The sequence below is a fragment of the Balaenoptera musculus genome, chromosome 7, assembly GCF_009873245.2.
Source record: "Balaenoptera musculus isolate JJ_BM4_2016_0621 chromosome 7, mBalMus1.pri.v3, whole genome shotgun sequence".
Taxonomy (NCBI): domain Eukaryota; kingdom Metazoa; phylum Chordata; class Mammalia; order Artiodactyla; family Balaenopteridae; genus Balaenoptera; species Balaenoptera musculus.
Genome location: NC_045791.1, coordinates 50,560,470 through 50,582,864, shown reverse-complemented (window position 1 = coordinate 50,582,864; position 22,395 = coordinate 50,560,470). Strand labels below are relative to the sequence as shown.

The 22,395-nt window shown below is 40.4% G+C and overlaps 1 protein-coding gene across 3 annotated transcripts in view; it reads right to left on the bottom strand.

The window, feature by feature from the left end:
* Nucleotides 1–13,804: 13,804 nt before the first annotated feature.
* The window catches only part of CERS6 (ceramide synthase 6), a 318,670-nt gene continuing 310,079 nt past the window's right edge, over nt 13,805–22,395 (bottom strand). For 2 of the 3 annotated variants that reach the window (XM_036858219.1, XM_036858217.1), the window contains one exon: nt 13,805–20,037. In XM_036858219.1, the coding sequence (XP_036714114.1) occupies nt 19,800–20,037 (238 nt within the window). In that variant the 3' untranslated portion in view covers nt 13,805–19,799. The remainder of the gene's footprint in view (nt 20,038–22,395) is intronic. The other variant, XM_036858218.1, reaches the window with a different exon arrangement.

Here is a 22,395-nt window from a genome sequence, read left to right as displayed (position 1 = left end):
GGGGGAAGGGCTTATAGTTCTGGAGTTGATATTAACATCACCTCGTTTGTATCTACAGGTTGATGAGAACTATATATAGTGAAGCATCTCAAAGAACGTACACTATACTTCTTTCAAAAGGTTGGTGCCCAAGGCATCCTTTTGGGCTCTCTCACTTCAGGTTTGTCTCTGGCCATATGTTCCCAGCTTGCACTCATTCTTTGGCTTCTTTCCAGTGCAGGCCTCCAGCTTGACCTACCGTTCGATCATTCGGAGCCTCGTCTTCCTGCTCCCTTTCCCTGTGTGTGCTCAGCGTTTGCCTGCTGGCATGGCCTCTCTGCAGAAAGAAAACCTGCAGCGGACTGATCTGGAAGACACCCGACCCACCCTTTTGTGTGCTTCCGCCAAAGAGGACACATCTGCTGAGTGTCTGTAAGCAGACGTTGGCGCCAGTAAGTTAGTAAGAAGGACCCCCAAATGTAACAGAGGTTAAGGGCAGTTCAAAACTTGCCTTGAAGTTTCTTTAGTAGCCAAAGCATGCAAAGAATTGGAAATGGCGCAAACATCCATCAGTAGGGGACCTGCTTAAATAACTTATGGTAATATGGGCTCACATTTAGAGGACTTACCATGTGTCAATATGTAATATTTGTAAAGATATTCTAAGTGCTTTGCAAATATTAACTTTTTAAATCATCATAGCAATCATTTGAGATAGATCTGTATAGATCCTTATAATACACATAGGAAAACTGAGGCACAAGATGCTTAAGTGACTTACCTAAGGTCACATAGTTAGGAGCGAGAGAGCTGGGATTCATCTAATTCCAGTGCTTCCGTGTTTCGTAACTATGCTGCACTGCCACTCAACCCGGATGTTGGGAAAAAACAGATCCAAACAATGAGGATAGAATATAAAATATTTAGTTGTATATACTTAGAAACAGGCTGCAAAAGAATGAGTATGAGTGTAGTTTGGTACCTATATAAGAAAAAACATCCAGGCAGATATACACCAGGCAGACAATAGTATATCTCTGAAGGATGGGACTGTGGAGGACTCTTCCTTTCTAGGTCATACATTTCTATATAATTTTAACATTTGAAACAAACATGTATTGCTTTAGAAAACAAACAAGACAAATAACACTTTTTTAAAAGGATAACAATTATGCTAACTTTAATCTTTTAAAAAGTTAGAACTAATAAGTGAAATGGTGACAGCAGGCCTTGTTAGTCCGTATCTTCAGGAGTTTGCATAATGCTGGTTCCTTCTACCTAGAATTCCTTCTACCTTTATGTGGCCTTCGTGGGCTTTCATTTATCTCCAAAGCCCAGCTTGTGTCATTTTCCCCAGACACAGTACACTCTTGCCTTAGTACTATTGTTATCCATGGCTTGCCCTTCTTTTGATTCATTTACCCCATTGTATCGAGATTATTCGTTTCATGGTCTGACTCCCACTCTACTCAGTGAACTCTTTATATAAAGTATGTGGAGCAAAGTAAATGTCCAATAAATAATTGTTTTCACTTAATTGAATTCAACTCTGAGAAAGTGGCCCCGGTAGCTAGTTCCTCTCCATCCACAAGACGGAGAATGTTGCTTATGGATAGGCCTATATCTTCAGCTCTTGGGAAGCAGAGTTCAAAACACTGAGAGCAAAGGTAAGTATGACCGGGCAGGAACTCTAAAATGGGAAATGGTCCAAATGCCCTTGGGAGACTCCACTGCTCTGATTAAAAATGGCCTTGACAAGCAGGAAACTGAGAAGGAATCAGAAGAATCCCAAGGGGCCACTTAGAGAACTTTCTTGGAGAATTGTTGGTTAAAAATATATAAACATAGGAGATAAGAAAAGTCTTGGGACCAAGGATAAAATCAAAGGGTGGCCTAATGCTAAGAATAAATTTAAGAAAGCTGGAGTCTAAAATAAGCCAACTTCTGCAAAGCGTGCCAAGAACATCTGAGATAATTTTTACCATATCTACAGCAAGAAGAATGTAAAGGGACAGCATCTGGGCTTGGGGCTGCTGGCCTCTGTTTCTGATGACAGAGTAAGCAGGAGCGCTTGGTCAGGTTGCTGGGCTCCAGGGGTGAGAGGGTCAGGCACAGAGGCTGGCCACCAGCATGCCACATCTTCACTGTGCCTTGACACATCCTGCTTCTGAATCCTGGACAAAGCCCCCGCTCCCTGGACTGTTTGAGCTGACAGAGGACCAGTACCATCTCTGCAGCCATTCTAAGCACGTGAGAGCCACAGTGTTTACAAGACATGACATCACTTCCACCAATCACCCTCAGAGGGAACTATAGAAGCAATCTCATTCTGACTAAACAACGTTTTATTTTTAGTCTCTGGTTGCTGCAGTGATTAGTTTCCTTAATTTCCATATCTCTCCAAACCTGGAAGAAACATTTCTAAAGCCTTGCCTTAATGCATACATTAAAAAAAAAAAAAATGTACCTATGCCCAAAGTCTGAGGATGAGAAAAAAAAAAAATCTGTCTAATTTAGAAGCACTAATGAGTGTTTTAAACTATAGCAGGAGTGGAGGAAGGGTAGGGGGGCGGGCACCCGGATATCATTATTGTTAATAGCCAGCCTAATTTGTAGCATCTAAAGTAACTTTTTACGCTCAGTTTGTACTAATTGTCTTGTGGTTTTTAAAATTGCACAAAATAGGTTTTTTTTTTTTTTTTTTTACCACTTTCTACTTCATAAAAATTACCTAATTTTTAAATTAAAGTCCAAATGGTCACAATTAACTTACTTATAAATACAAACCTGTATTCAGTGTGCTAGGGCTGAATTTTCATTGTTGCACGTGTCCAAGTTCCATATATATTAATTGAAAATCTCCAGGTGCTAATGGAGAATAAAGGTGAAATCAAATAGATGAATTTGCATAAAACAAATTAGTGTAAATTTACTTTTCCCCAATAAGCCCTAGGAAATGAAAACTTAATGGACAACTAATTAAAAATCAAGTCATCCTACAGCCATGATCTATGGCTTGACTTCTCCCCAAAAAAGTCTAAGAAAAATATTTTACAAATGCAGATTAGTCTAAATTACATTATATCTTCATTGGATCACCTATGTTAATATTCATGTGCTATTACTTACATTTTCCTAAGCTCATCTAGGGCCAAACTTAACGGATTTCAATTAAAATGCACTCTGGAATGTCAAGAAGAGGGTTGCTTTTGTCTCCAGGGCACAGTATGAGTTTGGCATTTTTGCTTATGTAAATAAAGTGCCACCCAGGATTTATTTGCCTTTTTCAGCATGGTTATACTTCTACATTACAAATCATTGATTTATAGTTATTTCCTATAAATCATTGCCAGGTTATGGAGATAGAATCTTAGAAAACAAAAGCACTCCAAATGGTTATTTACCTTGATTCCTTCTGCAACTGGAACTTAGGAGCTGGGGGATGTGGAGAGGAGGAAGAGCTTTACTATTTCCCTTTTCACATTTAGAATTCTATATGATGTGCTTGCATTACCTAATCAGAAGTATAAACTAATTTTTTAAAGCCGTTGCTCGTCCCTGGGACTGAGGGCATGCAGTATATAAACCAGTTTACTCAGAACTTAGGTTCAGTCAACCAGCCCTCTGTGTACTTGTTTAAAATCTTCCCCTGTTGTCCTCTTACTCAAATTATTTAATCCCTTATTCAGCTTCTCCCGCAATGCTTCTGTAATGGTTCTCCAGAAAATCACCGTTTCTTTCATTTTTGCCTCTCGGAAGCATCTTGTACGACTGATAATTCATTGATGCCTATTCGTTCTTTCAGTCACTCAGTGAGGTCTGACGTAGCCCCCTCTTTGATCCAGGCACTCTGAGGGGCACTAAGACGAATAAACTCCAATCCCTTCTTTCAAGGAGCTTAGTGTGATGAAGGAAGGTTATATTACATTGTGATAGGTTATATGAAAGAGGTCTTTACAGAAATGTGATGGGAACTCTAAAGACGTACCCTGATCAGCTTGGTTGGGGAAGGGGAGAATGCCAGAAAATGCTGGCAAGAGACGGTCACTCTTGCTGATGCTCCAAGGGCACATACTAATTATCTGTGCATAAGAGAGTGTGTTGGTGTATTCAGAAGAGTTCCTTGAGTACACAGTTTGCATGGGACTTTATATTATAGTTGAGTCTGAAGAGATACTCAGAAACGAGACATGGGAAGCCTTAGGTGCCAAGTTTTAACTTTAACCCAAAGGTAATTGGAGCCACACAGGGGTCTTCTTCCACGTAGGATTTTAAGCATATTTGTGATATTCAGATGCGCATTTCAGACCAATCACTCTGACAGCAGTATGGAGATTCTAGAAAAGGAAGACATAAGGATCAGGAAGACTGGGAACCCGTTGCCAGGAACCAGGAGAAAAATGGCGAGTCCTTAACTAACATGGAGAGGAAAGGGTAGAGTTTTAAAATGGAACCAGGATGACTTAGTGATGAATTGGATTGGGAGTAAACAATGAAGGAATGGTTGGATCTGGAATGAAGCCTAGGCTTCTGATATCTTCCCTAAGATTCCCTTCTCTATGGCCTCCATGGGAGGCACTAGAGGGCAGGAATTAATAGTATAGGCTTTGGAGCATGAAAAATATGGTTGTAAAAGTTGGCTGTACTATACATTAATATGCTAATTTGGGGGGAAATTTCTTAAGCCCTTTAAGCTTCAATTTCCTGATAGGTAAAATGGAAGTAATATACCACATAACTCATAGCAAAGTGTACATAATAAATGTTCAATAAACACTAGCTGTTTACTATTACTGTTATCATTATCATTCTAATTTATTTTTGCCAAATAAAGTAAGGCATTATTAACGATGATTGTATTACACACAGAAAACATTGAAAACTGCAACTATTATAATTCAAAAATTGCAAAAAACTAACATGACTATTCTACTTAAACAATTTAGAATTCTCAAGAAGTTTTAGCTAATGTATTTCCTTCTTTCTCTAAACTTCCCTTTAAGTGGCTGAGACAGTTTGTATTGCTTTATTGCTCTTGGAACTCAAAGATGGCATTCTCATTTTTAAAAAGTGATCTTGCTGCATCTAAATATCTGAAAATTTCACTTGAGACATTATTAGGGTTTTGAAAACAAATATATTGATTTTAAAAATTATCTCAAATTTACAGACAAATTGCAAGTTCAGTACACAGAATTTTTTCTTTTTTTCATACCTTAATATCTTAGTGTGTATTTCCTACAAACAAGGACATTCTTCAACAAAACCACAACCATCGAAAGCAGGAAATTAACATTGGTTCATTACTACCATCTACTCCTCGGTTCCACCCATTGTCCTCATTATGTTCTCCATAGCAACAGGATGCAGTTCAGGATCATGCATTGCATCCAGTTGTCAAGTCTCTTTCGTCTCCTTCACTCTGAAAGAGTTCTTCAGTCTTTGCTTGACTTTCATACCATTGAGCTGAAGATTACCAGTTAATTATTTTGTAGAACGCCCCTCCATTTGCATTTATCTGATATTTGCTCATGATGAGATTCAGGTTATGCATCTAATCATATATATGATTCCTGTTGGAAGGAATATCAACAGAAGTGATGCTGCTTTCTTATTGCATCCAATCAAGTGACTCAAGATTCCATTTGTACCATTACTGATGGCATTTACTTAATTAAGATGGTGTCTGCCAGGCTTCTTTGCTGTAAAATTACAACTTTTGCATTTGAGCTTAATAAACATGTTGCAGGGATGTACCTTGAAACTATGCAAACACCTCATTCCTCATCAAACTTTCAGTTTATTCATTTACTAATGTATATGAACTCACAGTTTCCCATTTTATTCAATGCATCATAATCAGTTACTATTATTAATTTTGATGCACAAAATGTCCTAACTTTGGCCAGTGAGAGCCCCATCAACTTGGTTCTGTGCCTTATACCATTTTCCCATCATTCTTTGAGCATTTCCTTGCTTTCTGGCTCGACACAATGTTCCATTCCAGTCTGTGCTTTCCTGCCCAGCCCTGGATTTAGCCACTTCTTCATGGAGCCCTGGTTCCTGTCAGTGGAGAATGGATTTAGGATGGATTTAGAGACCAAGACCTGGGGCACTAGTTGTGTTCACTGGGGAGTCACTGGTTCCAGACCCTGAGGTGGACACCTAGGGAATGTAGAATATAAATACACTCACATATACACAGATATATACTTACATTTATTTTTTATCTATTTATATTTATTTTGATATCTATCTATATATTTATTTGATATATTCATTATATATTTATATTTATCTTGATATCTATCTATATATTGAAAACCATGAGTTTACATGGGTACTTATAATTTCTTTTTTTTTTTGAGTCTGGAACAACACAAGCTTTATTCAATGGCCAAAGAATGGAGAAGGGGGCACCTAGTTCACAAATCAACTTCTCCATGTATTTATAATTTTAATCCAATACTACTAAGTTCATTCAGTTTTCTCCCCCTCCATATTTGTAATTCCCTTTTCTGACAGCGGCTCCCATTATCCTTAATATATTATATATTTGGTCAATTGCCCTGCATGTAACCAATCTCCCACTGCAGCCACTCCGACTTTCTATGCCAGGCTGCGCCTCTGCGGGGATGCCCTCATCCTCCTGCTCAGGCTCAAGGCCTTATGTTGGGCCCCACCTTGTATGGGCACCCTCTTCACCTCCAGTTCTCCATGCGGTGCTGTCCTCCCTCTGCAGAAATGTCCATAAGCCCACGTGGCCTCCAGCACCCAACTCTGGGCCATCATGACTCCCTCACCTGGCACAGACATCACCCTGCTCTGTCCCATCTTAGGCGTTAGGACCGAACAGGTCAGGAAGAGAAGGAAAGGAAGGGAGAAAGAGGCAGAAGGGAAGGGCATCATTATCATTAACATCATTGTATTTCTTTCTATCTTGGTTATCAGTGAGCTCTTTGCTGGCTTATCTTCTTCCTTGTATCCGTCTACTCTGGGCATTTCCCGAAGTTCTGCTTCAGTAGGCAACAGGGGGACAACTCAGAGCTTGGACTAAGTTATCTGCATCACTGCCTTCTGGCTCTGAGACCTTGGCAAGGTTCTTATCCTCTTTGTGCATCTGTCTCTCTATCTGAAAAAGTGGAAATAATAATGGTACCTAGTTATAGACCCATCTTTCCAATTCTGGGCACACAGTTCCAGATGAATGGGCTCACATCAGCTCAAATTCAAAATGTAAAAATCAGCTCATTTTTCCCTTACAAAACATCTTCATCTTCCTGAATTTCCTATTTCTGTAAATATATACATTCATTCTACAAGCATTTATTGAGTGCTTACAATGCAGCAAGTGTGGTGGCTAAGGATCCAGATGTAAAAAGCAAGGTCTTTGTCCCCAAGATGCTTACAATCAAGTGAGGAAGGTAGTGTGATAAGCACCCTGATGGAGTTAAATGGTTGCACCTTTTCTTCTCTAGGAAGAGTACCACGTTCCACCTTTCTAGCAGGAGGACCATACAAGAGTTAGCTGGATGGAGAAGAGGGAAATGGCCTTCTAGGCAGAGTGAGTAGTATGGCCAAAATGTCAGAGATATAACACAACAGAGCATGTTCTGAGACTATGGACTTGAGAACTAGGTCGAGAGAGGCCATGGGGAGGGATGAGGATGGAGTGAGAGGTGACAGGGTTCAGGGGGCACGGCTAAGGGCTTACTCACTGGTTCTCCTATACCCTTTGTATCAAATGCCCTTCCTCTTCCCACTTGACTCATCCAGATCCTATCCATTCTTGTTGGCTTTCTCCTTGAAACCTTTTCTTACCTGATCCTTAAGCAACTTCCCTTTCCTCTGAACTTTTCTGGCAATGACTATACTACAGTGTATTTTATATGATGACGATAACAGTGTCTTATATATGTAGAGTAATTCCAGTTTTCTAAAGCATCTTACCTTTATCATAACGTTTGATCTGCATACTAGAACAAGTGTTATTTCTTTTACAGCTACCTGACCCATTAAAATAACCACTGCTTGTGCCCTGCCCCTCTAAGTAGATTGAGAATTCCTTCAATTCAGCAGCTTTACCTTTGTCTTATTTATATCTCTCACAATGCCTACCAGAAAGCCTCATATAGAATTGGTGCTCAAGACATGTATTGTCTTAATATTGATGTGAATTTTATTGAATTCATTAGCATTGTAGTGTTTTTAGCTAGTATGGCATAAATTGTCTCATATATTCTCAGAAATGACTTGTAAGTGGTATAACTAAGAAATGGCAGCACTGGAAGTATAGTATGTCAGGGCTCTGTTCTATGAACCATCCATCTAGTGCCCTCAACTGAGAGAAAAAAACACTCATTACTTTTAAAAACTTTAGGGACCCTTTTGAACTCATCTTTGGTGATATGTCTCCAAATGGCCTGGCATCCTACACTTTGCTTGCTGGCTGGCTTACTGGGTAGTTACTAGTAGCCTGGGTCAATAAAACTAATAGGAAACAGGAGTTTAATTCTGATAATCTAATTAACTGCTGTGACTCAAAAAAGGAAGGCTGGTAATCGCCCTTTTATTTCCTACAACCTCCTCTCTCTCTAGCGCTCCATCCCTACTCACCCTTAGGAGTACTTCCCTATGAGATTTTCAGCCGAGTCTTAAAACCTAGATGTCTGAATAACTAGTTCCACTACCTAGATATCTTCTATCCTTCTAACCTGCAATGTGTTGAATTATTGAACTGTTTGAATTGGTTCCTTTTAAACCTGTGTTCTGGGTTATATGTTTGCCCTTACAAGCTCCCAGGGTTAAGTTGGGGAAAGATGTATGTGCCTTGTGAACTGGAAAGATACAGTGAACTTGGAAAATTGAGTTCAATCACTGATGTATTAGGTTTATTGAGAATCTCCCCTAAGAAGGGGCCCTGATGTATCTGAGAGCACTAAACAATATAACATTGAAAAGAGGGAAAACAGGGATGAAAACTAGAGGGGTAAAATTTTGAAATCTGTAAGAAAAATTAAAGGTGGTAATAAGAAAAAGCCAATGGACAATTCAAATGCGGTAGAAAGCTGGGCATCCCAAGTCTTCAGAAACAAAGGCAAATATTGGAAGAAGTGTAATGTACTAGGAAGATACAGGTATAAGTTTTGAAATCACTCAGGTCTAGGGTCAAATCTCACCTCTACTGCTCGATAGCTGGGTGACAGAGATCCATGACTTCTCTGAGTCCTAGTTTCTGCATCTATAAATTGTGGGTGATTGTGGCACGCTGGTAAATATTTAACAACTGGATGATACAAACAAACAAACAAACATCTCAATTTTCAGGTTTTGCCCATTGCTATAGAGTAAATACTTCCACCACAGCTGATTTCAAGCTGCCTATTTAATGTCACTGAACATAGGGTCAGGAAGAAATGCATAATAGCACACCATCATATAGTATTCCCATCCTACTTCAAGAGCATAGGTGATATTAAAATGTAGGCAAATAATTAGAAAGGGATGTTTTTGAGTATTACCTGTATTTTAAAATATAATTTTAAATTGTAAGTTTATATAATTTTTCATAATGACTGTTTAATAACCAGTTTGCAAAATTCCAGAATATTTCACAATTAGCTCATACAAGCTTTGTTCAGACATATGTTTTGGTGCTTTTAGCTGTGAGTTCAGTGTTAATGAATTTACAATATATATTACATAAAAGTGTCTTTAAACAAAAGCAAGTGTAAAACAAAGTTATGTATTGATCAGCTGATGAAACTGTTGTGAACAGAGGCTCGCAGGAACCCAGCCCTGTATTTCTCATAGGAGCGATGATTCACACTGAGTTTATAGAACATCACCACAGTGAGTAACAAGAAGCAAGTGTACCTACCTTTTCAGGGATGGTTTGATTGAGAGAGTTCTGCACTTAGCATGATGCCTGCACACAGTAGGAAAGCCCTAAGAGGTCCCTTCTCTTCTGCATCTCGCCTTCCCTGTCTGGGGAGTGCTGTGCTAAACCAAGCAGGCTAGCTCAGATGCAACCATCAGTTATGAAACGTACAAACAGCAAGTATTGTTATTGTTGGATGCTCGGCTCCTTCAGGGAGGTGTTTTGGAAATTGTGATCATCCATCAATTCACAGTCCATGAGACGCCTTTGAACTACACAAAGAAATGTGTTAACAGTGACAACACAAAAGAACTACATTCAGTCAGGAAGTCTGCCCTCCCCGCCAGGGTTCTCCCTGGCTGATGATTGCCAATCTGTCATATTTTTTCAAGCTGCTTTCCTTAAAGGAACCTGGAGGCTTTTCCTGTCCCACAGCTCAGCATCCTTACAGTAAAATCTTCCACCTCTCATTCTCTGCCCAGACTTACTTTGTCGCCTATGGGTTGAATCCTCAGCAATGCTTAGTCCTTTATTTCTTCCAGTGGCCATGTGCCCATCACCCTGCCTTGTCATGTGATGCCCACGACACCCCTGCACACACTGCTGACTCGCTCGAAGTTGGAGCAGTTTTTCCAGTAACGGTTAGGATGGGCATTACTTAGCCCATGTTCTTTTTCTCATGAAAAGTGACAACATGTCAGATTATGCTACTTCTTGCTTAAGTCCTTGAAAGGTTTCCCATTACTCTTACCCTAAAACTTGCCCTCCTTACCCTGGAACACTGACCCTGTATGACCCGTCCCTCCCTAACTTTCGAATGTCGTCACCTGCTCTCTCCTCGTCTATCTTGCTTCATCACATTGGCCTTCTCGCTGTTCCTTGAACTTTCAAGCCTGTTCCCTCAGCGGCTTGGTGTTTCGGGCTCCTACCGCCTGGTCTGCAGCTGCCCAAGTTCCTCCTCCAGCCACTCCTGTCAGTTACATCTTAGCCCAAATCCCCTGTCTGGAAGGCGTCTGTGACCACCCAGTCTGAAGAGCCCTGGCAGACATGCAATCACTTTGTTTCTTCTTTACTTTTGTCCTGTGTCACTATGTGAAATTATCATGCTTTATGGGCTAAGTTGTGTCCCCCCAAATTCATGTTGAAGTCCTAATCCTTAGTACCTCAGGAGATGACTGTATTTTGAGGTCAGGCCTTTAAAGAGGCCTTAAGGTACCTTTCACATTTATGCATTCTATGTACATATCCCTAAAAGCCCCAGAAATAGATTACGTGTATGCATCAGTCTTCATTGCAGAAGATGAAGGATGTTAACTTTTTGCCGTATTATGATACCCTTGAAACTTTTCTTCCTTTTTGTTGGAAAAAGGGGATTAACATAATAAAAATTTCATCGATGGTTAGAAAAAGAGGTGATTAAGGTAAAACGAGGCCCTTAGGGTGGGCCCTAATTCAGTATGACTGCTGTCCTTCAAAGAAGAGATTAGGACACAGACAGATACACAGAGAAATGACCATGTGAAGATACAGCGAGAAGGCAAGCCAAGGAAACAATCAACCCTACTGACACCTTGATCTCCGACTTCTGTCCTCTGTAGAGAAAGGGGTTGCAGGGGGGATAAATTTCTGTTAAGTCACCCAGTCTGTGATATTTTGTTATGGCAGCCCTAGCAAACTAATGCTCCTCGTTTCTTTGTTTTCTTTTTTCCTTTTCTTACTAGATTGGAAGTTCCATGAAAGCAGGAACCATACCTGTGTTATTCACCCTTCTATTCTTAGTGCCTACAACAATTCCTGGCACCTAATGGGCTCTCTATAAATATTTTTAAATGATTGAATGATGCAACCAGGAACCTAGGACTTTGGTGTTCAAGTTATCTCTGGCTAGGCCAATAGATTCATTATTCATTAATTAAAAAACAAACGAAACTCTTGCCTAAAGAATTGCTTCAAGACTTAAGTCACGAGTCCCAGTGCTTAGACCTTCTCACCCCATATTTTCACAATTCCATTTGATTAATTCTCCAGCTCTTCAACACCCTCTCTACTCAGTTCTTCTGTTTGTTTCTAGACACTCCTCTAGCCTGCATCTTTCTCCGCTGATGCCCTGCATGCCTGGGTCTGGGAAGCTGGTACCGCAGGTGGCTTCCCTTACCTGAGTCCTGCCACAAAACCCCTCAGCTTTTGTGTCCCCAGCACCAGTGAGAGGAGGTGGCCCACACACAGGGAAATGCCGAGTTCAGAAAGACTTGGAGACAAAGTGTGATCTCATGCTCACCCTGTTTCCTAAGAGATGGACTGTTACTGTTGATAGCTCAGATCTCACCAGCAGTCTCCTAAGCGGGTTCTTTCGTTCTGCTAACGTTCTTTGTGCCCTATTACCTGCCAGGCCCTAGGTGAGGCTCCAGGAACACCACCGGCTTTATGCTGGTTACTCTGTTTGCCCTCCAGCCCCTACCTCCCATCAGATCTCTGCTCTACACGTGGGAGGTGGACCTCCGCTACCCACATCTCCCTGGGTGCCCACTGGCAGCTTTCTGGCTGAGTTCAGCCAATGGTGGCACGAGAAAGCAGGAAGAGAGAGATGTCAGAGGTGTTGACTCCCCATCCAAGTTTCCAGCTCCCACAAGGCAGCTTCTCCATCCACCCCCTCCCGCTGGCCTCTGGTTACAGCCCAGGGGCCAACAGCTTCCCATGCTTGCTGGCCTCTAGGCGCCTTACCGTCCAGTTTGACCTTACAGTCCTGCCCAGGCCTCTGAAAATAGTCCTTGGGTTTAAGTGTCTTCCACTCAGCATCTACTAGTGACTTGCTTCCTGCCTGGACTCTGAAACACACTTTCCATAATTCTTAAACTACAGTGTTTAGGAATGATGTAACTTTTCTCTCCTCACGCTACAGCGGCTTTGGGGATAATCCAGGATGTGGTCCTCAGGCTCGTCACTGAGGTGATTAGTTCTGAGGGACCACCCTGCACCCTAGCAGATCCTGGTGCGTGACCCCGCTGTCGGGTTGTCCTGCCATCTTTCACCATTGTGGACACTGCCGCCACCGCTCCAGGTGAAGCAAGTACAGGGCTGGTAGAAACAGAATTAGGGGGCAGAAGTCACATGTGCCTTGGATGGATGTGGCCCAGCAATAAGGAAGGGGGCCCAAGAGAAGCTGAGTTGCATCGTGGCTGTTTGGTAGAGATGCTTGCAGAGTTAGACTCTGCTGTGTTAACAGAACTGGAAAAGTTCTTGGTTTCCCCAAATGGTGCATTTGCTTATAGTCTATCTTTCTGTACCTCAGAGAAATTCTGGTGGTTTAATTTATTACAATAACTCATGCTTGGAATCAGAATGTTGTTGGGAGTGGTTATAATATTTGTAAGATTTTTAATAGGCTGTCTGCTTTATTTTTTATAATGCTGCTGGTGGTGGGTGTGTCTGGTTGAATGTCAGTGCTATTTTTAATGGCTCTTGAGATATGAGATGACATAAGCTTAAAGCAGAAGAGCAGCTGGGGAAGACACAGTTACACAGGAAAGACAAAGAGGGAGACAAGGTCTAACAAAGTGGGGTATAGACCCCGAGAAGATGATGTCAGCCAAGCTCCTATGAGTGCACATACTCTGAGGGACAATCTTGTGTGTGTTGTGCTTTGTGTTGTTTATCCTAAGTGCCTCTTTTATAGTTTGGAAAAATTAGTACAGTCTGATATATCTGATCTGATATCTTTATAAATTATATTTTTCCAGAATGAAGTACTACATAAAACTTAACTTGAAGCTTTTATATCTTAATTTGCAAAGAGATACTATAACATAGATATATGTTATGTATGTGTGTGTATATATGAGTTTGTTAAATTAACCTTTGTTAAGTGGAGCACAGGGTGTCGGATGGTGAACCGACAACAGAGTTCAACAGACCACAAGAGAACTTGAAATAGAGAGGTTTATTATTCACAGGTCCTGGGGGGCGGGTATATGGCACACCTGAAGGGGCCACACAGGGAGGTCAAGGCAGGGTACAGACAGAGAGAAAGAGACAGGACCTGGGGCACATGCTTTTACTAGGGTCCACGTGTGGAGTGCTTTGGGGTCCCTGGGCTATGGCCAGATCAGTCAATTCAAGCCAAAAGAGGGAGGTTTTGGTAAGCCCTCTGGGGGAGTCTTATCTAAGGGATGCATAAGGCATACAAGCACTGGGAGGCAGGAGAGACTGTTGATCACAAGGGCTGAAGTCATATATCGGGGACTTACATTTGCTTGTGACTCTGGGCTGCTATTCAGGACATGCACCTGTATGAGGGGCTAGTGTCAAGTTACGGTCCCTGCAGGCTGCGTGGCAAACAAAATGGTTGCTGAGGCAACACCACCATCAAGTAGCTTAGCTAAATTCTCGACAAAATAACATATAAATAGAACATTATATGGAACGTATAAATATTACATCCTTTTTTGTAATCATAGCGACTACTGGGATTTGAGGAGGCTTACAAGAAACTCATAGGATGATGTGAGGATAAATCTTGTCCAGGAAGATGTGACATATTACCAACACAAGCTCGGTAGTGCTTACAGAAAAGGGCATTTACACTGTACTCTTAATACTTATCTTTATTATGAAAGTGTTTTCGACGTAAAATGATCCTCATTATAATGATTGCTTCCAGGGATCAAGAATGAATAATTATATTTTCATATAAAAATCAGCAACACATAATAACAATACATAAAATAATTCTAATTGGCTAACAGTACATCATTCCATTTCTGACAGAGATGCTCAAGCGCTGAATTGTCTTAACAAGTAAGGTTTTGTCACCTATTCTATTTCTCACGGCAAGTTGAAAAAAATCAAATCCCCAAACTAACCACCTTCCCCTTGCATGACACCAAATGGCTATGGAGGTAACTGATCATGTGGGTAAAGAGGTGATGAAAATCATGAGCTCAGAGGCTTTATGAAACTCTGGGAAATCAAACTTGGAGGGTGTTTTCCATGTTTAAATTAATGAAGCGCTAAGTTCCAGAATCACCACATAACTGTTCCTATTACAGAGCTAATTTCTCTTTGGCAACTAATTTTTAAAAACCCCTAATTTTTAAGAGCAGTTTTACAATGACAGTTTTAAAAAATTACTGTAGATCCAAAAGAAAAAAAATGTCTCTATAAAATCTAATTTTTCACTTAACACAGAAATCACACCAACAGCTGTTGTTCCCTGGTTTCCAGGCCATGCAACATATACTGAAACAGGAAGCCAAGCTTTCATGGACTTGTGTTAAGGAAAACAGGCTCACGTGGGCACAATACTTTTTAGGAAAAATGGAATCAGGCATAGAAGGAAGTATGGTACACAACTGATCCAAAGGCTATTGGGAAATTGATAGCAGATAAGTGACAATATTCTGGCTGCCTTTTATTAAGAGTCCCAGGAGACTTAAAGGAATGTGAGTGAAAGATAAGACAGATCTTAGGCTAGTGGTCCCCTCCCATTGCTTCCTGGGCAATCTTGAGACTGTCTAGTCCTGTGGAGACACCATATGATGGGCCGTCTGCCTGCAGAGACTTTGATCGGATGGGGTCTCAGCTTGTGGCCATTTGGTAATGTGCTCCTTTCAAAGGCTTCAGGTTGAACTCACGTTGGAAAGACTAAGTTCTCCTTTGGGTGTCTACAGATCTTATTAACAGTTACTTATGATGTTTTATGTTCTCTAACACAATTTTCTCCATAAAAACCAGCATCAGGTATGCTCCCTCTGAGCGCATGTTAGAGGCGTTCCAACAGCATAGAGTGGACCAGTGAACAGGCCTCCTCGGCATCTACTGAGCGCCCCCTAGGGGACGGGAGGGGACCATGCATACAAATGCAAACCACAGGGCCTTTTTCTGGCCTATTACTAATGAAGAATTAAAATGTGGCCACAGCCAACCAGTGCTAATTACTATCTGGTAATTTGATAATGGTACAATTTCATTTAACCAAGAGAAACTTATCCCTACTCTGGGGACAACAATAACTTCATTTAAAAAAATATCTTGCTGCATTTTGCGTGAACTGTTTGTGACTGACAGTACTCCTTCCATGGACAGCACACAAGTGCAGACTTTGATCTCATTTGATCTTTTCTTATTTTAACGTTAGGAACATTTCAGGGCTACTAATATTTATCTACAAAGCAGGAATGAGCCAAAGACAAAGAAAAAAAAAGTAAGCTAATTAGAACCTTAAGATCTCAAATAGCACATGAAATGTAAACATTTAACCTCTTATTTCCAAAGGATTTCTTGAAACTTCTTTGGACATAATGATATCATCACACATACTGATAAAGAGAATTATTTAATACCTTCAGAATTATTCTGTATGCTTTTCATACTTCAAATTAAGAAAAAAATACTCAAATATTCAGGCAACTTTGGCATTAACATCTCCAAGAAGGGGACAAAAATAACTACCAATGCAAAAATCATGAATAGATTGGGAACAATCACGGGTGTCCATAAAGTTCTCTTGGAAGAGCTCTTTTGTAAAGACTCAGGTAACTTGGAATGAAATGTGATTTTTTTCCTTTGGCCCAGATAAATGAGGTTGAAAAATATAGAGTGGAAGATTCAGGCCCTTTCTACCTAAGGTGCAAGCATTTAGTCTGCTCAAATTCAAACGCTATCCAATACTCAGAACGGAAAGTCTGGTAATAGAACTGGACATTTTGAGATTTACCCACCATTTTGGCTAAAGGTGACCTGATTTTATCCCACTAAAGAGTTATTTCTCTCACCCAATTGCTTGTTTTCTTTGGAGAGCCTATCTTTTTTCCTAGTTCATCTTTGTCAGATGCCTGTTTCATTATCTGATGGTACCTCAGGATACCATCTGTCTAGCAGCCTAGCAGGAGTTGGATGCTAATAAAATCCTGGGGTGAAGCAGAAATCATGTGCGTTTTTTCCAACCCTTAGTTTAACAATCCAAAGTAGTTGCTCCCCCATTCTCAACATTCATATCACTTAGTTTGGAAATGGGAACTACTTAGATGCTGACTTTAGGGCCTCCATGATCTTAGCTCTGAGACAAAGAGGCTGAAGGAGTCTACCACTCTCAGCTGTCGGGGGGCCATGAACAGGAAGTGGAGAAGGAGGTGGGAAGTTTCTATTGTGCATGGCAGATGGTTTTCATGAAAAGGATATGGATAAGGACGAGTCAGTGATATTTTGGTTTTATCATGTTTTTTTGAGAAACATACAGGTACATACATAGATCACACATTTTTATATCATTTATTGACCCAAGGCCAAATTCTACTTGATTTTCTACATTTTTTCTCCCTCTAATCAATCTACAAAAGCTATAGAATTGGAGAATAAGATATTACCTTTTCTAGACTCCTTCCTACATATCTCTTTGTACCTTGGGAAGGTTTGAATATGACCAGGACAGGCTAAGTTAATCAATGGGAAACAACACTCTTACTAAACCTACAGTTTACTTTACAAAATCCACTTCCAAAGCTATGGCTTGGCACAGGTAGAAGATAGGCGATCTCACATATTTTCCTCTCTCAGCCTTATCAGGCCACCATGGGAGAGCAGTAGACAAGATATATTATTCTTCATCTCAGAAGACCTACAAACACCATTCTGATTAGTCAAAAAGAACTCTTTGCCTTAAAATGTAAAATGAAATAAAAATCCACAGATACATAGAGGACTGCGTTAATTTACTGCCATTGGTCAGAGAGGCTCTGAGAATTCTCAATCCTTCTAAGTGACTTTTGGGAAAAACAAAAGATTGTTCAGATGTCTTTGCTAAGGACAGACTTAATTTTCTTCATTTCATGCAAATCTTCTAAACCTTTAATTTACAAGCTGATCTTTTGAAATTATTTTTCTGTGCTAAAAGCGTCAGATGATTCAAAGTTGAACACACTGTGGTTCTCTGGTTTATTTCACCCATCAGGGGACTTGCTCTAGACACTAAAGCAAGGCACGAGTCATTCTTCTGTTCCATATTTTAGTTGATAAGAAACTTTCACCGTCTCAAAAATTTTCAGCTATAACATGCTTGCTGTTTACTTTTTATATATCTGCATTTTAGCAGATGTTCAGATGACTTAACAAGTATATTTGGTATTTAATGATCGGTCTTACAAAAACGACCATCCACAAATTACACTCCTAGACATATCCCTGTTCTGTGAAATAAAATAATAAGGCTTTACAAGAAGAGTTAGTTATACTGTTTCCTCAGTAAACAAGCAGACGTATTTCCAAGGCTCTTCAATCATTACTATGGACCATACCAAAAACACACTATTTTATAAGCAGGTGGGAAAAGAGTTAACATTACAGCGTGAGGTTTTTGTTTGGAAGTATTAACACTCATGTTGCATACTGTGGGCACAAAGCTTTATTTCAATTTTTTTAAAAAATTGAATTGAATATGAATGGTTTTGAGCAGGACATGCACTTCCTAGTATTTTGCTGTTCCCTTCACTAGCCCTGACTTGCACATTGATATCACTGCATTGTGGTTTGGGACTCTTTTTTTAGAAGATGGTCTTTCTGATTTATGAAATAAGTATTTATAATACCTTTTTATTCCCTCTTACTAAAAAGCTGGTTTCAAGAAAAGAGATAAAATCTTTGGTTTATGTGTATGGTTTTCTTATCTATACATAAATAACACTGCCCTGCAGGAGACTATGGAAACTTATTTTTTCAGTTATCTTTCTCATTGCTGAGTAGAATTTTTATTTTTTTTTTCTGGAAATAGCTCCCTTTGAACAAAAATTCCTGGAAACTGAGCAAGTTCTTCAAAGAAGCAAACAAAAGGACTTAGAGTGTAACACTGCTCAGTTTCTAGTAACAGGAAATTCTGTTATGTTATGGGTTATGTTTAAGGAGAAAAGACAAAGGGTAAAATGGTCTTTCTCCCATTGGCTTTATTTTGCTCAGAAAAATAAAAACATCAAGATCAAATACTAGATAGGGCGCTTTCTTGAAAGCTGGTTGCGGTAAAGTGCTTTGCATTAGAGGTGACTTTTGCCAACTCTTGGAAGTCTCCTTTTTCTCTCCCAAAATATACTAAGCTTCTTTTTTTCATGACATGGCAAAAGACGGCGCTAATTACAGGGGTAGTGGTAAAACCTGGTTGAAATCTGCTGCTCTCTTTGTATTATTCTCAGATCATGGGACAAATTCCCAGTAGGAAGAGTGACTTCTTTGTTTGTAACCATGACCTTAAGTCTTCCTTCAGAGCCAGAGCACTGACCCCGTAATAGAGAATAAAAAAATCTCTGTAACCTCCAAAGTTAATCCCCAGCTAGCTGCCATTCTCACTGAAGAAATCTTGGCTGTGTGAATAAGAAATGACATCTAATCCAAAGCAATTTAATACACAACAAATTTTTTAAGTCCTCCAATAACCACAGTCTTTAATTGGAACAGCTAATTGACCACGAAGAGTGACAATTACAAAACTGAGCTCATCCTGTTTCAACTTTACACTGGGAGAAAGCTCACTGAGACTGTACAGGCCATTTCGAAACAGGCACTGTAACACAAAGAAAGCAAAACTATTTGGAGCTGTACGAGAATCCTGCACTGGGATTTGCTTGCTCTAAGTGACCAATTAAGCTAATGCTCCTAGCGGACTGGCTTAGGGGAATAGAAAGGGGTAGAAGCAGATCGAGCGTCTCCCTCACTGTCATGAACCCAGAGAGTAAAAGGAGTGAGGAAACCCTCTTTTGTCCACAGATTCACAAACAAATACAAAAAAATAAATAATATTCTAAGACAGTACAAATGCAAATACTGTTCCCTTGTGCCAATTACATAAAGCATGCCTACATATACAGAATGGTAATTCTTCCTCATTCACAGACAGGACATATGGCAGTGCACTATTCAAAATGCTTTGATAATCCTAATTTTTGTTTCTGGTGCTGAGAGATTATGAAAGGAACTGCATTTGCAACTTATTAAATACTTCCAGGAACAAACAGTTCACTTTATCTGGGACTTGTAGTTTTGAGTAATTAATCATCCATGGAGCAAGGGCCAGTGAGGAGATACCCGTTGGTACCACTGGTCCCATTGGTGGTGGTCGCAGCATGGGGGTTATTCCCTGGAGGTTCCGAGTCCTCCTCATCTGAGCTAGACTCAATATCGCTTCGATCATCCTTGGACACCTGTGGAATACGAGAAGGTGAGTGCAGCCAGCTCCGAAGGAACCGTTAAGGTATGGCATGCTCAGAAGTATATGCACAATCATACATGAAGAAAAACAGATCTAACTATTTAAAAAATCAAAGAGGATAGGAACATTGCCATAGTCATAAGTTCCCCTTCTTTGGAGATAGACATTTGGGTGACTAAGTCAGTTATCAAGGAATGTAGGTGGATTTAGGCATCACAGGGGGCTAGCTTTGTTGACTTCCTTAAGGTACCTTTGGATATTGAGAGTGTACTAGACCATGAACCCCACTCTTACTGGCAAAGTGGCATATGGTACTACTGGAAGGGCACTATAGGAATTTGGTACAAATGGGTCCATTTATTCTCTGATGATCACATTCTCTTTGAGAATCATTTAAAGTCAGCTCTTTTTCTTTTTCTTTTTTTTTTAATAAATTTATTTATTTACTTGGCTGCTTTGGGTTTTCGTTGCTGCGTGCAGGCTTTCTCTAGTTGTGGTGAGCGGGGGCTACTCTTCGTTGCGGTGTGCGGGCTTCTCATTGCGGTGGCTTCTCTTGTTGCGGAGCACGGGCTCTAGGCGCGTGGGCTTCAGTAGTTGTGGCACGTGGGCTTCAGTAGTTGTGGCTCACGGGCTCCAGAGTGCGGGCTCAGTCGTTGTGGTGCACGGGCTTAGTTGCTCTGTGGCATGTGGGATCTTCCTGGACCAGGGCTTGAACCCGTGTCCCCTGCACTGGCAGACGGATTCTTAACCACAGAGCCACCAGGGACGTCCCTAAAGTCAGCTCTTAATTAACTACACTAATGGAGATATTCACTAGCTCTGTTCACTAAAACATCATTCTTATTTGGCTTTTTAATGCATTCTTTGATGATTTAATTTTTCTTTTTTGTCTGCTAGAATTAAGTAGAAATTTTGTTTTGTATACCACATAACAACTAATGGCAGCAGGAGGCATTTGGGGCACTTGCTGGGTGAGGTCTAGTTGAAAATATTTCCCAAGGAAAATCTACTGGCTCAATCATCATGAATTGGCTCCCATCATTTCAGGGTTCTTCCCTCCTCCATTCAGACTCTACAAATCATGAGTAAGGCACCAGGATATAAATCTATATGTTACCATAAAGGATGAAAAAAAATCATACTGTCTCACAAGGAGGTAATGTAGGAAGAAATTACAGAAATACTCTACTGCTTTTAAAATTGAAAGAGTTTGAACCTCCTACTCTATGTACATCATGGTAAACATTTTTACCCCACAGGCCTTAAGACCTTTGAGTAACTGCGTGCTGTTTACTTATTGTCTAAGCAGGGGTGGGGGGGAGGGGGGTAGCAATAGGGACCTGGTGGCTTGCTTGGCTTCATAGAAAGTTTCCCAGTCTAGTTCCTTATGATTCTCTAAGAGGTGGGTTGGGAAGTTGGCAGAATCTCCTGGGAGGCTTTTCAGAATGAACTGGGTTCCACATCTCATCCTCTCTGTCACCGCTGCCCCCCAACCGGAGAACCCTGGAATCCACTGCCCTCCCAATTTGAGAAGCCACCATCACTGCAGGAGAACGTCACCTCCGTCAGGTGGGGTGGGGAGGGGACAGGAGAAAGTCCTGAGTTGAGCACTGCTGCTCCAGCCTAAGCAGAGAGGACTGAGTAAATACATAAAAATGGACCTCACTCCGATGGCCCTTGAGATGAGATGAGACTCACAAGGACCATCTCCAAGAAGATTTAGATACTGAAACACCAAAATGACTAGATTATAAGGATACTTTAACTTCAAAAAAATGGGTCACAAAGACAGCATTAGAATGAAAGCTCTACTACGTTTAGAAATCCATTAGTCATAAATTAAGCTGCTAATAGGAAAGAAAACTCCAGTTTCAGAGAGCGATTAATTTACATTTGCATGCTTAGTAAGATTATTTTTAATTGCATTTGGAAAAAAAAATCTATACTTATGTTACCTCCAAAGAAAGGAATGATTTAGAATATCCCAAAATAACCCACAGGAAAATAGAGTCCACAACTCATGGCCAAAGATGAATCTTACTGTCCTAGGTGAACAGCAAATTCAGTTAAGATATTCTGAAGCCTGAGATTTGAAATAAAATTGACTGTCTCCTAATAAAGTTGAAGGAGTAAACTAGAGAGAAGACAGTGTATCTGGTGGAAATAGCAATGCAATAAGGACACAAATCATCTAATCTACAGCCTCCTTGCATCTTCAGTTACCATTATCATATTGACAGTATTGTGCACATTGATTTAATTTGTATCCAAATGCAGACAGGAGCGTTTTTTAAAATAGAAATACATGCTCATTTTAAAGAGTACGAGGTCACAGAGAAAAAATGAACTT